General features: G+C 42.9%; 1 protein-coding gene across 1 annotated transcript in view; it reads right to left on the minus strand.

The window, feature by feature from the left end:
• The window catches only part of NCF1 (neutrophil cytosolic factor 1), a 41,533-nt gene extending 25,795 nt beyond the window's left edge, over positions 1 to 15,738 (minus strand). Inside the window, exons 1-2 of the mRNA XM_040336692.1 lie at positions 15,438 to 15,738; positions 1,212 to 1,292 (exon numbers count right to left, since the gene is read on the minus strand). Coding sequence (XP_040192626.1) covers positions 1,212 to 1,292; positions 15,438 to 15,509 — 153 coding nt within the window. The 5' untranslated portion in view covers positions 15,510 to 15,738. The remainder of the gene's footprint in view (positions 1 to 1,211; positions 1,293 to 15,437) is intronic.
• Between the last annotated feature and the right edge of the window lie 3,431 nt (positions 15,739 to 19,169).

Here is a 19,169-nt window from a genome sequence, read left to right on the forward strand (position 1 = left end):
ATGATGCAATTTGTAATTAATAAACAATTCAATGAATAATATGAATAAGGTATCCATTCAGTGACATGCCTCATACAAAGTGCCATTTCTCTTTTTTTTCGTTTGACTTTATAAATACTTTTATCAGATTTAACGCAATACAGAAGTAAAAAATGTGACCGTGGGATTTAACATTACAGTATATCCAATCATTCATGTATCATTTACAACAAAAGATGTACTGTATGTTTGCTGTGTCCAGGGTAGCAAGAGTTCACATCTGTGTTCTACTTCCTCCTACTAGTTTATCTCTGTACAACCATTGTAATGACTATTGATACATAGGCTAATAAACACCCGTAAAAGTCATACAGTAGTCATTTTTACATTGTTAAAGTACACTGTGTTGAGTGAAACATGAAGGCTATAGAACAGGCTGTTAGAACACAGCCGATGGTGTGCAATGTGAAAGCAGCGGTGCCAATGCTCTGTACGTACACAGTCACACTTATTTTTTTTGTGCAAACTTTATTGAAATAAAACAAAATTCCATTTTATTAAGTTCTACTGGCTGCAGCATGGTGTGATGCAGTGGATTTGCACAGTCCCAAAACACCTGTGAACAGGTGGTAGCCTACATGATAGAGTGCTTTTACACTGAAAGCGCTCAGGCGTCGGCGGTAAAGTGCCGCTATTTTTAGCGGCGCTTGACCGTCGTTTTTGCATCGCTTTTCGCCTGCTAGCGAAGTGCTTTTAACCCCCGCTAGCATCCGGAAAAGGTTTAAAAGTGCCCGCAAAGCACTGCTACAGCTTTCACACTGGGATTGCAGTTGAGGCTTTTTTCAGGCGGTTTACAGGCGCTATTTTTAACGCTAAAGCTCCTGAAAAACGCATCCAGTGTAAAAAGGGTTTTAACTCTGTATTTGTTTCATAGACAGATAGATAGCTAGCTAGATAGCTAGCTAGATAGCTAGATAGATAGATAGCTAGATAGATAGCTAGCTAGATAGATAGCTAGATAGATAGCTAGATAGATAGCTAGATAGATAGCTAGATAGATAGCTAGATAGATAGCTAGATAGATAGCTAGATAGATAGCTAGATAGATAGCTAGATAGATAGATAGATAGATAGATAGATAGATAGATAGATAGATAGATAGATAGATAGATAGATAGATAAAGAAAAATAAAAATATGCAAATGTAGATATGAACAATAAAATATACTCACATGAAATTCATACATTTCTGTATATTTTCTGTATACAACTTTTTCTGTAAGATCATGCCATTTTATCATGAACATGTAAACCTGATAGAGAAGGAAAACAAATAACAGTAGTAGTGACATCTATACAATATGACACTTTGTATCATTATTTTATATTAATGTCTACAATCTGTATATCAGTTTAAAGATCTAATTCATGCAATGTACTGAAAGACTGATACAGTATATGGCTTGTGCAGATGGGCTTTGGGCTTGTGTTGATGGCATCAGTTTAAGATGCTCATTATCAGATCAGCAAAATTCATTGGCAGGTACATTTGACCTGCATGTAACCAGCTTTATGCAAGTTTTGCATACTTATGAGCTGAACATGGGAATGTAAAACCCATTTGAAGTAAACGAAAGCCTGTCAACACAGGCCCTTAATAATCTAGCGTGAGCAGCATGTACAGATGTCACCTGGATAGAATTGTCAACGTGACATGGTAACCTGAAAGATGGCACGCAGAGGTGCTTTACTTTAACCACTTGCCACTCAAGTCAGTTCTGAAATTTCTCTCCTACACGTACAAATCTTCTTTTACTTTTTGCTTGAAAATTACTCAAAACCCCCAAACATTTTTTTTTTATTATATGTGTGACAGACTCGGACCCTCTTATGTCTAAAATCATCCTATGTCCCCTGGGGGCATAGGATGACTGAGAAATGATATCTTGGACTACCTGAGATGGGATTATATAATTATTATCCACAATATATTTCAGGATATCTGTAAAGAACTATTTACTGGTTGTTGATTTTAAACTAAACGGGTTAATTGTAACAGTGACTCATTCTGTTCTCTGTGCTAATTGACCCTGCTATTGTGTGTAGATGTCCTGTGTTTACACGTATGATAATGTGTATTGTATAGCAGGTGAGCGAAGAGACAGGATGTCTACCTTGAGAGGTCATGTCTGAGTCGCCTAGTCTTGGTAAATGATTAGTTAATTAGCTCATGTAAATTTATGTTCTGGTTACCTCCTCTTTAAACTGTATATAAGGTTGCCTTCTTGGTTCTATTAAACACTCCATGTTTAGCACACAAACAAGTCTTGTCTCGTTGTGTGTTGAGAGCAGCTTGAATATCTGATATCTATATCCAGACTGATAGGAAGCGGTATATGACGGAAGCACTCAAGCGGAGTGCGGGACGTTCCGTTACATCGGTGGCAGCAGTGGGATGCTTTCTGCAGTCTGGGACATCCAACCTCTACCTGGATCCAAGGTTCGGATAGCAGGAGAGGAGAGGAGAGGTACAGATACCAGCCGCCATGGAAGAGGAATTCGGAAGGAGGTTGCGAGAGAAGCAGATACAGCACAGAGGACCAGTATAAGAGCGGGTCCTGCTGGGATGGTTTGATTCTATTCGCTGCAAACTCTGGAAGGAAGCGCTAGCCTGTGAGCTGCGACACCAGGGAAAAGTTCTCCCCTCCAACCAGGAAAGGTACTAGTCGCAGTATGGATTGCAGGTGCTGTTGCTTAAGCTACGGCGGCCTGGGACTGTTGTATGTGAAGCTGACAGGGGACTCTAACTTTAGGAGTGATTTGGAGTGGCGGTTGGACAAAATCATGGATTTCAATGAAGGGCTACTGAACATCTTGGAAGTGCACTGGAAGATTTGGAGTTTCTGGCCGTTCAGGAATGGGAGCTGGAGATCGCCTACAGACGGCTGCTAGACTCTGCTCAGCGCCAGGGCTGGGCTCCCTTTGCCTGGGACTATCAGAAAATACCAGTGGACAACACTGAAATCCTGGCTGAAGAGTCGGCAATGTGGCAAAGTAACAGTGTGCTTTGCCAACCTGCCCCCGCAGCTATGGACACAGAGGTCTTATGGAGGATGCAGCAAGTGCTGACTGACCATGATGATCCTGTTTCTGCATGGTATGATCTTGGATGGAGGAATGTGCCTGTCCAGCAGTATGCCAGAGAATCGGCAGTGGAAAATCTGGATATTGCCATCCCCAAAGATGAAGTGCTGACAGCAGTGCAGAGTACTGCTTAAATCTGCCCAGCACCGATGGCATCTTCTGGGTTCCACGGACAGGAGATGGTGAACCTCTATCCCCAGACACCAGTTGCAGAGACAGGGAATTTGATATACTTTTCTGCTGAGGAACAACAACTTGATGAGCCTCCAGCAAAACAGCTGGTATCAGGGCCACACTTCACTATGCTCTGCCCATCACCAACAGCAGCATCTGTGAAGTTGCAAGGAACTTCCCCAGCTAAAGCACTGGTCACCGGACAGAGGGTTCAAGACCTCTGCCCCACCCCTGTGGCAGTTCCGGAAGCTCAGGGTGAGAAGGTGGCGATCACTTCCCAGCAGCAGATACAGGGGGAGAAGGGATATCCAGACTGATAGGAAGCGGTATATGACGGAAGCACTGAAGCGGAGTGCGGGACGTTTTGTTACAATATGTATATATATATTTAGCAGAGACCCCAGCGAGTAAAATGGCAATTTTTTGGAACGAATACACTTTTTATGAATTTTAATGCAAGAAAACACAATAGAGAACCCAATTTTGTGTGAAATATAAAAGATGATGTTATGGCAAGTAAATAGATACCAAACACGTCATGCTTTAAAATTGCGCACACACTCATGGAAAATGGCGCCATACTACAGTACTTAAAAATCTCCATAGGCAATGCTTTAATTATTTTTACAGGTTACCAGTTTAGAGGTACATAGGAGGTCTTATACTATAAATATAATACTGCTCTAGCTCTAATGATCGCAGTGTGGTTTGAATGCTGTCTACATATGCGGGCGCGACCTGTGTATTTTTTATTGTTAATCTTCTTATTTTTTCGCTTTCCCTTTAATTATTTTCTTTTTTTATCACTTTTATTCCTATTTCAAGGAATGTAAACATCCCTTGTAATAGGAATAGGACACGACAGGTCCTCTTTACGGAGAGATCTAGGGTCTATAAGTCCCCACATCTCTCCTCTATGCTGGAAATATAAGAAAAAAAAATCGATCTCAGGCTTTCCAGCAAAAAATTAGCTGTGTTCACATCTGCTGATGCCAGAAGCCGGAAGCGGAATAACTGAGGGTTATGGAGATGGCACATTTTTTGAAGCGGCACCATTCATTTGAATGGGCCTCCCTCAGCTCCAAAGCGCTCCAAAAAAGCTCATGTATCAAATCTTAGCACAGAGCCAGGAGTGTTTGACGTTGCAATTTTTGACGCAATTTTATTGTGTTTTGTTGATCGTCAATAGCGGCAAAGTCGTACCACATTTGGGGTACCATTAAGAAATAATGGCATCGAAAACGCATCCCATGTTTTGCCACGATTCTGGAATCGCGGGCAGAATCATGCGATTCAGTATGCTCAGGTGTAAACGGGTCCTAAGGCCCCTTTCACAAGGGGCAGACCTGCTCAGCGGACTCCGCTAGCTTAGCAGGGATCACCGCTGTTCTCTATGGGAAGAATGCAGTGATGGCCTGTTTATTAGGGGCACCTGGGCGCCACCCCCTATATGAATAATGCATAGATTCATGCATAGCATAAATCTATCCATGGTCATAGCGGCCACCCCCAATTCAGGCGTCTGGCTACTTTCAGGATGCCGGGTGCCTGAATTACAGCGATGGGGATGTTTTTTTTTTAAGCACCCGTTTAGAGCCATAAGCTCTAATAGGCTTCAAAATAAGGTGGGCTCGGAGCGCAGAGCATTGCATCATGAGCCCACCCAGGTGTTACAACAGCGAATTAATATTCACTGTTGTAACACTGATCCTCAATCTGGCCAATCAGAAGCCGGTCTAAGACCTGTTTTCCGATTGGCCGAAAAGGCAAGAGTCCTAATTGGCCAAAAAGGCAAGAGTCCCAATTGACTGCCGAGGAGGAGGGAGGAAACGGAAGCCGCTGATGCCCGTGGAGAGCAGGGGAAGGGAGAGCCTCCCAAGGGAAGCAATCGGTTAAGCGCCTTATAAATTAAGTAAGTGCACCTGACTCGCCCGCCGCTGGAAGATCGGATGAAAACGGACAGCATGACCACAATTATGAAGCTGCAATCTGTGTGCCAGATATGCCCCTGGAATCCAGACATTAAAAATAAACATTATTGTTACCAAGACAAGGCGTAATGGAATCAAGACAAATGCAGATTCCCCACTTTTTAAAATTCTCCCGAATATTTATCTATCGATCCATCTGATCTGCAGAGCAATCAGTCATTAAATCTGTTTAAGATTCAAGGCACTCCTGATTCATGAACAGTATAATTTTCTGCTGGCTGGATAAATCCTCATGAATACATTCAGGAGAATCATTTATTTCCAGCTTGTCAATTCATCTGATTTTTAACCAGTTTGTTTTGTGCAGTAACAAAAAAAATAGTATTTCAAGTGTGAAATCGGTAGTTTAAATATTGTAGAGCTTAAAGCTTGTTTCGCACCTATGCAGTATGCTTTTGATCTTTTTCTCCAGTGCTGTTTGCGGTGCAATACGCATTTTTCACATATTTTCAGTTTGCATTTTTTATGCTTTTTTTTGGCCAATTTGTTGTTGGGCGGATGAAAAAACGAAAATTTCAGCAAAAAAACACACTAGATGCAACTTCTCCATTGAAGTATATTAAACCAAAAACGCACTGTTATGCTTTTAAAAAATCCCCTGACCCTTTTTAAAAATGCAGCTAAAAAAGCATAGATGTGATCATGATTTATATGAAAACCATGTTAAATGGAATGTAGTGAGTTGCTGCAAAAAATAAATAAACAACACATAGGTTTGAACCCAGCCTAAAGCTGGGTTCACATGAGCACACAGTGGCTCACAGGAGTCTGGTGTGTCCTCATTTACCTTTCAGGTCCGATTTAAACCCGAATTTTTGACTGAATTCGAACCTGAAACGGACCAAAAGACGCAGAGGACTCCTGTGAAAATCACACCGGAGCCGCTGCGGAGATATGTGAATCGGCTCCATAGAGAGCTGGTTACAATCTCCTGCTGTGCAAATTGGATGCAGGGAAACCTGCATTTAATTTGCACTAGTGTGAACCCAGCCTTAAGGTTGCCTGTGAGTATATCAAACATGGTAGTAATTCTTTAAAGCCTTTTTTAGGTTCCACTCAGTGGTTATTTTGTCAACTAAAATATTTGTCAACTAAATTAACATTATTTTAGTCAACTAAAATAGGACTCAAACAATTCAGATGACTAAAATACGACCAAAAACTAAAATGACATTTTTGTCATAAGACTAAAATACGACTAAAACTAAAAAGACATTTTAGTCAAGAGATTATGACTAAAACTAAATCGAAAATTTAAATCCAAATTTACACTACTCTGCTGGCCATTTCTAAATGGGCAACACAACTTCACCCAGAGCCCGTAATAATAGCACATTAAAGTTTAACCCCTTGCCGCCGAGCGTACGCACATATGCGTCCTCGGCTTTCGGGGGTTATACCAGGATGATGCCCGCAGCTGCATTTTTTAGAGCCGGCGATTGGCTTTCCAGGGATAACAACCGATGCGGCTAGCCGCCGACTGGAACGAGGCCGCGAATGGCTTCAATACAGTCTCTTCAATGTAAACACGGAAGCAACGTCATGACATCACTTCCGGTTTACTGGGCTGCCAATGGTGCCGGTTTAAAAAAATACACAGTATTCAGAATCGCCGTTTTCAGCAATATGAATACTTTGAAGTGCAAAGGAGGGATTGGGGGTCTTTTAGACCCCTGATCCCTCCATAAAGAGTACCTGTCGCCACCTATTACTGTCACGAGGGATGTTTACATTCCTTGTGACAGCAATAAAAGTGATCAATTGTTTTTTTAACCAGTTGGTAACCGCCCTATAGCCAAAATACGGCTACAGAGCGGTTACTGTACTCTAGGAGGGCGTCAATGTACGTCCTCCCAGAGACTGCGTTGTGCGCGCCCGAGCGGGCGCGCACACGCGATCGCCGGTGCTCGCCGGGTCTACGGGACCCGCAGCAACAGCACTCGCGGTAAGGAGCCAATGGACGCGGCTCCTTACCACGTGATCGCGCCGTCCAATGACGGCGCGATCACATTTGTAAACAAACCCTGCAAGCTGGGTCACTTGCAGGTCATCTCTCTCCTCTCCTCACACCGTTGCAGCGTGAGAGGAGAGGAGAGAGATTTTTTCAAATCGATAGTAAGTGCCAGCAGTGCCCAGCAATCCCCAGCAGTCCCCAGCAGTGCCCAGCAGTGCCCAGCAGTGCCCCATCTTTACCCCAGCAGTGCCATCTGTCCCCTAGGAAGTGCCATCTGTCCCCCAGGAAGTGCCATCTGTGCCCCAGGCAGTGCCATCTGTGCCCCACTAGTGCCATCTGTGCCCCACTAGTGCCATCTGTGCCATCTGTGCCACCTGTGCCCCACAAGTGCCCCAACAGTGCCACCTGTCCTACACCAGTGAACACCAGTGCCACAAAAGTAAAACAACACTGCCACATCAGTGCCACAACACTGCCACCTGTGCCCATAAGTGCCACCTGTGCCCATAAGTGCCACCTGTGCCCATAAGTGCCCACAAGTGCCGCCTGTGCCCACAAGTGCCGCCTGTGCCCACGAGTGCCGCCTGTGCCCACGAGTGCCGCCTGTGCCCACGAGTGCCGCCTGTGCCACACCAGTGCCGCCTGTGCCACACCAGTGCCGCCTGTGCCACACCAGTGCCGCCTGTGCCACACCAGTGCCGCCTGTACCAAACCAGTGCCGCACCAGTGTCATCTGAGCCACACCAGTGTCATCTGAACCACATCAGTGCCGCCTGTGCCCATCAGTGCCGCCTGTGCCCATCAGTGCCGCCTGTGCCCATCAGTGCCACCTGTGCCACACCAGTGCCGCCTGTACCAAACCAGTGCCGCCTGTACCAAACCAGTGCCGCACCAGTGTCATCTGAGCCACACCAGTGCCACACCAGTGTCATCTTTGCCACATCAGTGCCGCCTGTTCCCATCAGTGCCACCTGTGCCCATCAGTGCCGCCTGTGCCCATCAGTGCCACCTGTGCCACACCAGTGCCGCCTGTACCAAACCAGTGCCGCCTGTACCAAACCAGTGCCGCACCAGTGTCATCTGAGCCACACCAGTGCCACACCAGTGTCATCTGAGCCACATCAGTGCCGCCTGTGCCCATCAGTGCCACCTGTGCCCATCAGTGCCACCTGTGCCCATCAGTGCTCATCTGCACCCCACCAGTGCTCATCTGCACCCCACCAGTGCTCATCTGCACCCCACCAGTGCTCATCTGCGCCCCACCAGTGCTCATCTGCACCCCACCAGTGCTCATCTGCGCCCCACCAGTGCTCATCTGCGCCCCACCAGTGCCATCTGCGCCCCACCAGTGCCATCTGTGCCCCACCAGTGCCATCTGTGCCCCACCAGTGCCACACCAGTTCCACCTGCACCACTGCAGTGACGCCTGTGCCCACCAGTGCCGCCTGCTAATCAGTGACCCCAGAGCCACAGCAGTGCAACCAGAGCCACACCAGTGCCACATTTGCCCATCAGTTACACCTGCGCCACTGCAGTGCCACTAGTGCCCACCAGTGTTCTGCAGTCCAGCCTCACTAGCCACCAGTATGGCAAAAAATTTTTTTACAACCGAGCAGGCCTTCCAGAAACTATGGGCGTCTGATGACAGCTGTGAGGAGTCTCTGTCCGATTCCGATTCGGCCTATGAGCCCGTAACAGGAAGCGGGTCTGATACTGATTCAGAGGAGGAACCTGTGCCCGTTAAAAGAAGGCGTTCTGGCGTGGAGCAGCCTACTACTAGTGCAGTGCCGTCCACCTCGCAAGCAGTGCCGTCCACCTCGCGAGCAGTGCCGTCCACCTCGCAAGCAGTGCCGTCCACCCCGCAAGCAGTGCCGTCCACCCCGCAAGCAGTGCCGTCCACCCCGCAAGCAGTGCCGTCCACCCCGCAAGCAGTGCCGTCCACCCCGCAAGCAGTGCAACAAAGGTCAGGCACCAGTAGGGTGTCCTCTCTGCCCCAAAGGGATAGGGGCCATGCCAGCCTTCCCTATGGCCTTCAAAACCCCCTGTGGCTGCCTTCGAATTCTGGAGCATCAAGTATCCCCCCTTTCACCGCCCAACCAGGTGTACAGGTGAACACCGATAATTTTGACACGATTGATTTTTTTCATTTAGTTTTTACAGACGAATTATTGTCATCTATTGTGGCCCAGTGCAATCTCTACGCTCAGCAATTTATTCTAAGCAACCCCGATTCCAGCTATGCCCGCCCCTTTCATTGGAGAGACCTGACCGTAGAGGAGTTTAAAATATTCTTAGGCCTGACCTTCAATATGGGTCTCTCAAAAAAAAACAAAGGGTACGCCTATTGGTCTACCAAAGCCATCCACCACATGCCCGTCTTCTCATCCCGTATGCCCAGATCCCGATACTTCATGATTCTACGGTTCCTCCACTATAATGACAACACCCAGTGCCCTCCCCGAAATGACCCTGCTTTTGACAAATTATTTAAAATTCGGCCACTTCTAAATTTTTTTTCTGAAAAATTCCCCCAGTTATATACCCCTCAACAAAATATTTCAATAGATGAGTCCCTTGTAAAATTCCACGGCAGGCTGGGCTTTAAACAATTCATCCCAAGCAAAAGGGCCCGATATGGGGTGAAGATGTACAAACTGTGTGACCGAGACACGGGGTACATCTACTCCTTCATTGTTTACGAAGGGAAGGACTCCCAACTACATCCCCCCGAATGCCCCGAATACATCGGAACAAGTGGAAAAGTCGTCTGGGAGCTCATCTATCCACTACTTGGAAAAGGATACCACCTTTACGTGGACAATTTTTATACTAGCTTGCCCCTGTTTAGAAATCTTTACCGGAGAGACACCCCAGCATGTGGCACAGTGAGAATAAACAGAAAGGGCTTCCCCCAAAAATTGGTGAATCAGAAGCTGAGACGAGGAGAGACGACGTCTTTACGGAACCAGGAGCTATTGGCTGTCAAGTGGAGGGACAGACGAGATGTCCACATGCTCACCACCATCCACAATGACACCTACGTGGAAGTCCCCAAAAGAAGCGGCCCAGTGCAGAAACCATCTTGTGTCTACGACTACAATTTATTTATGGGTGGCGTAGACTTCAATGACCAGATGATTGAACCCTATCTTCCCTCCCGAAAATCCCGTCACTGGTATAAAAAAGTGTCCATTTACTTTTTCAGTTTGGCCTTCTATAACTCTTATGTTATCTACAAAAAAGCAACACAGAATCCCGTTCCATATCTACTCTACCAAGAAGACGTTATCACCGCCCTTTTGTTCCCTGAAATGCCACCAGACATTCTTCGCACTGATTGCGTGAGCAGACTTCACGAACGGCACTTTCCTGACAAAATCCCCCCCCGTCGAACAGGTGCAGCCCGTCAGAAGAAATGTCGGGTGTGCGCCAGAGGAGGAGTCAGAAGAGACACAACAGTTTATTGTCCCGATTGTCCCTCCCAACCAGGCCTCTGTTTAGGTGCATGTTTCCGCCGTTACCACACTATTGAAAATTATTAGGTAAACAAAATTCAAATTCCCTGTCATTTTCCTCCACACCCCTTATGCCACTGCACTGTACCTACCTCTGCCTTCTCCGTTACCGACCCTGGACTGTTTTATACGACCACGATTTTGCCTAATGCTAAAAATACCTCTGCTTTCTCTGGAACTGACCCTGGCTTGTTATACGACCACTCTTTTGCCTAACCCTAAACTGTACCTACATCTGCCTGCTCTGGAATTGACCCTGGACTGTTTGACCACGTTTTTTGCCTGCCCCTTGGATTGATCTTTTACCCTGCTATGCTAGTGGGAACACAGGAGTCTCACACATGTGAGGGGCTCCAGAATTGTTTTTCTGGATGAAAAAACTAATTTTTTAGTTTTCTCATTCCCAGATTAGGGTCTGGTTGCCCGGAGGCTTCAAAGAGATTTGGGTGGGAGAAGCCTCTACCCCTGTCCCCATTCTTTCCTGGCCTTACTACCAGGACCAATATTTTGGCACTGCTGGCTATGTACCGACTATGAACAATATTGCTGCCTGGACAATTCCATTCATTGTCGCTGACCACGTCCCTGCCTGCTGCCTGGATCAGGGCTCTCCTCCTGTGGACAATTGCACTACTAAAAACACAGGTAATCCTTTTTTTTTGTACCCATTACTCAGCAGAATGTATTTTAGGGTGTAATTCTTGGTATGTACATGCTGTGTTAGAAATATTGAGGGCCTTCAAAAATGTGATAGATTGTAAGGAAATTGGATGTGTAATTTGTGTCCCTACAACACCTGATGGTGCTTCTTGGATGTTGGGTCTCTATGTGGCCAGGCTGTGTAAAAGTCTCACACATGTGGTATCGCCATACTCAGGAGGAGCAGCAGAATATATTTTGGGGTGTAATTTTTGCTATGTACATGCTATGTGTTGGAAATATCCTATAAATGGACAACTTTGTGTAAAAAAAATGCGTTTTCATTTTTTTTCCACATTTTCCAAAAACATCTGCAAAAAAATGAACTGTTCAAAAGACTCATTATGCCTCATAGATTATACGTTGGGGTGTTAGCTTTCCAAAATGGGGTCACTTTGTGGGCGTTTCCATTGTCCTGGTGCTCCAGGGCCTTCAAAAGTGTAATAGGTGGTTGAGAGATTAGATGTGTAATTTATGCTCCTAGAATGCTTGAAGTTGCTACTTCGGTGTTGGGCCTCTGTATGTGGCCACGCTGTGTAAAAGTCTCACACATGTGGTATCGCCATACTCAGGAGGAGCAGCAGAATACATTTTGGGGTGTAATTTTTGCTATGTACATGCTATGTGTTGGAAATATCCTATAAATGGACAACTTTGTGTAAAAAAAATGCGTTTTAATTTTTTTTCCACATTTTCCAAAAACATCTGCAAAAAAATAAACTGTTCAAAAGACTCATTATGCCTCATAGATTATACGTTGGGGTGTTAGCTTTCCAAAATGGGGTCACTTTGTGGGCGTTTCCATTGTCCTGGTGCTCCAGGGCCTTCAAAAGTGTAATAGGTGGTTGAGAGATTAGATGTGTAATTTATGCTCCTAGAATGCTTGAAGTTGCTACTTCGGTGTTGGGCCTCTGTATGTGGCCACGCTGTGTAAAAGTCTCACACATGTGGTATCGCCATACTCAGGAGGAGCAGCAGAATATATTTTGGGGTGTAATTTTTGCTATGTACATGCTATGTGTTGGAAATATCCTATAAATGGACAACTTTGTGTAAAAAAAATGCGTTTTAATTTTTTTTCCACATTTTCCAAAAACATCTGCAAAAAAATGAACTGTTCAAAAGACTCATTATGCCTCATAGATTATACGTTGGGGTGTTAGCTTTCCAAAATGGGGTCACTTTGTGGGCGTTTCCATTGTCCTGGTGCTCCAGGGCCTTCAAAAGTGTAATAGGTGGTTGAGAGATTAGATGTGTAATTTATGCTCCTAGAATGCTTGAAGTTGCTACTTCGGTGTTGGGCCTCTGTATGTGGCCACGCTGTGTAAAAGTCTCACACATGTGGTATCGCCATACTCAGGAGGAGCAGAAGAATATATTTTGGGGTGTCATTTGTGGAATATACATGCCATGTGAGAGAAATAACCTGTTATAATGACAATATTGGTATGAAAAAAAAAAAAAAAAAAAAATCTTAATTTTGCAAAGAATTGTGGGAAAAAATGGCAACTTCAAAAAACTAACTATGACTCTTACTAACTACCTTGGAATGTCTACTTTCCAAAAAGGGGTCATTTGGGGGGTATTTGTACTTTATTGGCTTGTTAGTGTCTCAAGAAATGAGAGAAGCTGTCAGTACTTCAGGTGTGATCAAATTGTTCAATTTTCAGAAATTGGTACCAAAGCTTGTAGACCCTATAACTTTCACCCAGACTAAATAATATCCAAATTTTTTTTTTTTTTTTACCAAAAATATGTAGCAGTATGCATTTTAGGCCAAATGTATGAGGAAAATTACTTTTTTACAAAATGATATGATAGAAATGAAGAAAAATTCATTTTTTTACAAAATTTTCGTTCTTTTTTCATTAATAGCGGGAAAAAAAAAAACCGCAGAGGTGATCAAATACCACCAAAAGAAAGCTCTATTTGTGGGAAAAAAAGGACAAAAATTTCATTTGGTTACAGTGTTGTATGACTGAGTTATTGTCATTCAAAACGTGAGAGCACCAAAAGCTGAAAATTGGTCTGGTTATTAAGGGTGTTTAAGTGCCCAGTTGTCAAGTGGTTAAAGCGCCCTGTCCCCACGAGCTCGTACAGCAAATACGGAATTCGCGCCTGCATATGTAAACGGTGTTAAAATCACACATGTGAGGTATCGCCGCGATCGTCGGAGCGAGAGCAATAATTCTAGCCATAGACCTGCTCTGTAATTCTAACCTGGTAACCGTAAAAAAAATTAAAGTGTCGCCTATGGAGATTTTTAGGTACCGTAGTTTGTCGCCATTCCACCAGTGCGTGCAATTATAAAGTGTGACATGTTTGGTATCTATTTACTCGGTATAACATCATCTTTCACATTATACAAAAAAATTGGGCTAACTTTACTTTTTAATTTTTTTAAAATTCATGAAATTGTATTTTTCCCAAAAAGTTGCGTTTAAAACACTGCTGCACAAATACCATGTGACATAAAATATTGCAACAGTCACCATTTTATTCTCTAAATTCTCTGCTAAAAAAAAATATATATATATATATAATGTTTGGGGGTTCTAAGTACTTTTCTAGCAAAAAATATGGGGCCAGATTCACATAGAATTGCCCTGGCGCAGCGTATCAGAGATACGCTATGCCGCCGTATCTTACCTGGCTCTAAGTCGAATCCAGGAAGATTTTGCGCCGTAAGTTACGGCGGCGTAGTGTATCTCTCGGCGCCTATTTCAAATTGGGCGGGTAGGGGGCGTGATTCATTTAAATGAAGCGCGTCCCCGCGCTGATTGAACTGCGCATGCTCCGTTTTGAAATTTCACGCCATGCTTTGCGCGAAATGACGTCGCACCGACGTCATTTTTTTGAACTTAGACGTAAGTTACGTCCTTTCCTATTCACGGACGACTTACGCAAAAAAAAAAAAATTTAAATTTGACGCGGGAACGGCGACCATACTTTAACATGGCAAGTCAAACTATGCGCCACAAAATAGCAGCTTTAACTATACGCTGGGAAAAGCCGACTAGCGACGACGTAAGAGAATGCGACGGCAGCGCGTACCTTCGTGGATCGACGGAAAAAGCTAATTAGCATACCCGACGCGGAAAACTACGCAAACTCCACCCAGCGGACGCCAAAGTATTGCACCTACGATCCAAAGGCGTACGAAGCCGTACGCCTGTCGGATCAAAGCCAGAAGCCGTCGTATCTTGGTTTGAGGATTCAAACTAAAGATACGACGCGGAAAATTTGAAAGTACGCCGGTGTATCAGTAGATACGCCGGCGTACTTGCTCTGTGAATCTGGCCCATGGATTTTAACTTGTAAACGCCAAATGTCAGAAATAGGCTTAGTCATGAAAGGGTTAAACATATATTCCACTACCGCATAAGGATAAGTTAGGAGCATCTACTAAGCTGCCGAAAGAGAAAACATTTAGAAAAAGGTTGTTCTTATATTTTTCTTAATATTTAATGTTGGTAAGATATTCATATATTAATATAATTAATAATATATTATAATTAATTCATATATATATATATATATATATATATATATATATATATATATACACTAAACCTGGGAGAATTTAGTAGACTAAAATATGACTAAACTAAAATAATTCCGATGACTAAAATAGGACTAAAACTAAAATGGCATTTTAGTCAAAAGACTAAAGACTAAAACTAAATTAAAATTTGTTGCCAAAATTAACTCTGGTTACACTCACACTTCTTTTGCTCTCTTGTAAGATTTCAGTCATTAAAAAGCATAATGAAAGAACAGCAAATGAAAAAAGTGAATGTGACATTCGTCAAACATTTCTGGTGAATCTTCCTGGTGCTGGCGTTTTAAATTTCAGCGACTTATTCACCACTTTATTCTACACTCACAAAAGTAGCATGCATGGATGACAATAACAATTGCATTTTCTTTTTTCCAATTGTTATTTTCAAAATATATAACTCTATTCTTACAATTACTTACATAGTGCTGGCTGGGAAAGAATCTTTTCTCGAAGCCAAGGAGCTGAACATGCCTGATGAAAGGCTCTGCCATAGTTAATTACAAGTATTTTGTAGAGTCAATGAAGTAATCCTAAGTGTGACAAGTTCCTTTCCAGCTGGTTACAGACTGAAGCTCTGGCCACCAGAACACCAAACTGAAAAAAGGCTGTTTACAGAAGTAGGTGTGAACAATGCAGAGCTGATGCACTGCTCCGATTGGCTGTAAAAACATCAAAGTTTAGAAAATGAGAAATAAACCTTAGCTTAGAGGCTGTTTGATGATTAATACTCCATCAATACCCACATGATTGAAATTGTATGAAACTGGCTTTTATTTCAGGCACAGTACAATATTTGTTGATGGGTCTAAAAATTACCCATCCAGATTCCAAAAATAAAATAAAAAATCTTAATGAATACAGCTTTAAGGAAAAGCAGTGACAGTTAATGTTATCCAAAAATCGGAATATTTGATGTTAAAATATCATAAATGTGCAGGCTTACACAAGATTTATACTTGACCCCATTGTTATATTTACTTTGAGTATCACCATGGGAATAAAGCTGGCCATACACTTAAAATGTCCTCCTGTAAATCGGCCACAATTCTAACCATGGGTGGCCCTGCAAGCAACATCTGGCTTAAAAAATATAAAAATTTGAAGGGTCTGGGTGGAAAATTGTAAGCTGTGACCCATAATTAACCAGAAATCACATTAGCTAATTCCAGTAAATTGAAATCTGATTGACTTCTATGGCTATGCTATGCCTACTCTGTCCAAGGTGAATCACCAGGATCAGTCTGCCTAGGATCAATTCATCAAGGTCTAGTGAATTACTTTTAACATGACTTGCATAGAGCAGCTGTACACCAATATTACTCATTTTGTCCTTGCTGTAAAATCTTTTTCATAAAGTTTATTGTGGGACACAGAAATTCAGTAATTCTTTATCAGCCAATTATACAGCTGCCCATAGAAAGGTTGAGACACTAAAGCCCTGTGCCCTGTGTTTTCCTAAGAAATGTTTGGACAGCCGCACTCTGGAAAAACCTTCTTGGTTGCCTTTTATTGATAAAAGTTTTCAACACCACACATCACAGCAAAGACAGGGGCATACAGCTGACGTTTCGCACTATCAGTGCTTGCTCATAGCTGATGTTGAACTTCCAGTGACCAGTATGAGAGAGTGAGAGAGATAACACCAAATTTAACACACCTGTTCCTCATTCTCACCTGAGACCTTGTAACACTAATGAGTCACATGACACTGGGGAGGGAAAATTGGGCCCCATTCGGACATTTTCACTTAGGTGGTTACCAGCGGTTTAGACATTAATGTGATGAGTTATTTTGAGGGGACAGAAAATGTATACTGTTATACAAGCTGTACACTCTCTACTTTACATTGTAGAAAAAAATAATAATAAATGGTTTAAAAAATAAATTCGATTTTTTTAGTAGAGGGTTATTCGGGGGCTGGCTTAACATTTTTGTTTGCTAGTGTCCCAACCTCCTATAGGCGACAGAATAACCAGACTGTAAAAGAATAGCGATGAGTCAAAACGTACTGTGGTTCGGTTTGCGGTGGTTCGTTAAACTTTGCGCGTGATAGATTCATGTACCTGTTGGAAACAAGTACATGAATCTGGGACAAACACTGAATGCAGAAGCTCACTAAGGCTGGAGTTTCGATTCAGGCACGCTGTCCTTATTGGCACTGGTTTTCCTCCTGCCACAGCATCTAGGTGGGTGAAGCTTGATAGGAATTCGGAGACACTATTTCCCCATCAGGTCCGCTCACCTAAACAAAATAACTCGCTCCTCCAGGTGAGACAGGAAGCCTAGTGATTTCATGGGTGCCCACCTTGGCTCACCTCTGCATACAGTCAACAGTGAAGAAATGACTACACTCCAAGATCCATCAAAATTCTTTAATTTCCGAATTTTCCCAAGTGTTACAAACAGATAAAATGGTAGGCGCATTTCACACACTAACAGGGGCGCTTATTCATTACAAAGCCAAGTCAGCATTATTCTCCTTATATAATCCTTTCCAATTATATAAAAGATTTGTAGATTTTTTGCCACATGTGATTCAAATAAAAATTTGTGAAAAGAACAACCGAAAGACCATAGACCTACTACGAAGGAAATAAATGTATATTTTATATATATATATATATATATATATATATATATATATTAGTACAGACCAAAAGTTTGGACACACCTTCTCATTCAAAGAGTTTTCTTTATTTTCATAACTATGAAAATTGTAGATTCACACTGAAGGCTTCAAAACTATGAATTAACACATGTGGAATTATACATAACAAAAAAGTGTGAAACAACTGAAAATATATTTCATATTCTAGGTTCTTCAAAGTAGCCACCTTTTGCTTTGATTACTGCTTTGCACACTCTTGGCATTCTCTTGATGAGCTTCAAGAGGTAGTCACCTGGCACAGCACCCCATCACTCTCCTTCTTGGTCAAATAGCCCTTACACAGCCTGGAGGTGTGTTTGGGGTCATTGTCCTGTTGAAAAATAAATGATGGTCCAACTAAACGCAAACCGGATGGAATAGCATGCCGCTGCAAGATGCTGTGGTAGCCATGCTGGTTCAGTATGCCTTCAATTTTGAATAAATCCCCAACAGTGTCACCAGCAAAGCACCCCCACACCATCACACCTCCTCCTCCATGCTTCACGGTGGGAACCAGGCATGTAGAGTCCATACGTTCACCTTTTCTGCGTCGCACAAAGACACGGGGGTTGGAACCAAAGATCTCAAGTTTGGACTCATCAGACCAAAGCACAGATTTCCACTGGTCTAATGTCCATTCCTTGTGTTCTTTAGCCCAAACAAGTCTCTTCTGCTTATTGCCTTTCTTTAGCAGTGGTTTCCTAGCAGATAGTCTACCATGAAGGCCTGATTCACACAGTCTCCTCTTAACAGTTCTAGAGATGTGTCTGCTGCAAAAGGTGGCTACTTTGAAGAACCTAGAATATGAAATATATTTTCAGTTGTTTCACACTTTTTTGTTATGTATAATTCCACATGTGTTAATTCATAGTTTTGATGCCTTCAGTGTGAATCTACAATTTTCATAGTCATGAAAATAAAGAAAACTCTTTGAATGAGAAGGTGTGTCCAAACTTTTGGTCTGTACTGTAATATATATATATATATATATATATATCAAAATTTCCACATATTCGTGTATCTATATATAAACAAGAATGCAAAAATACAGACATTTCATGTGCTATAAGGAAACAAGAAAAAATAAAATAAGAAAACACCAATCTTTAAAAGCATTTATAATTAAGTATCCTAATGGTTAAAGATAGGTATGTATATATATATTACACAGGGCCATCTTTAATATGGTTTGGGCCCTGGGCAAACATTTTTTTTGGGCCCCCCTCCAGCTTATTTTGGGCCTGGCTGGTTCACATGTATGTGTTTTGGCGGCCCATTGATTTGAATGGGCTGCCATGCCTTTGTTTCCTGCAGAAAAAAGGTGCATTTAGCATTTTAAAAATACAGTTGCCTTGAAATCCATTCTGCTTTTGCACCATGCTACTTACCTGCAGTTCTTGCACACACAAAGGCACTGTGTTTTTAAAAGCGTGACCTAAACGTCTAAAAATGCAGCAAGTTTGACAGTGCGGGAACTGTAGATAAGTCACAGCAGACAGCAGAA

The sequence above is a fragment of the Rana temporaria genome, chromosome 2 (genome assembly GCF_905171775.1).
Source record: "Rana temporaria chromosome 2, aRanTem1.1, whole genome shotgun sequence".
In the NCBI taxonomy this organism is placed as follows: domain Eukaryota; kingdom Metazoa; phylum Chordata; class Amphibia; order Anura; family Ranidae; genus Rana; species Rana temporaria.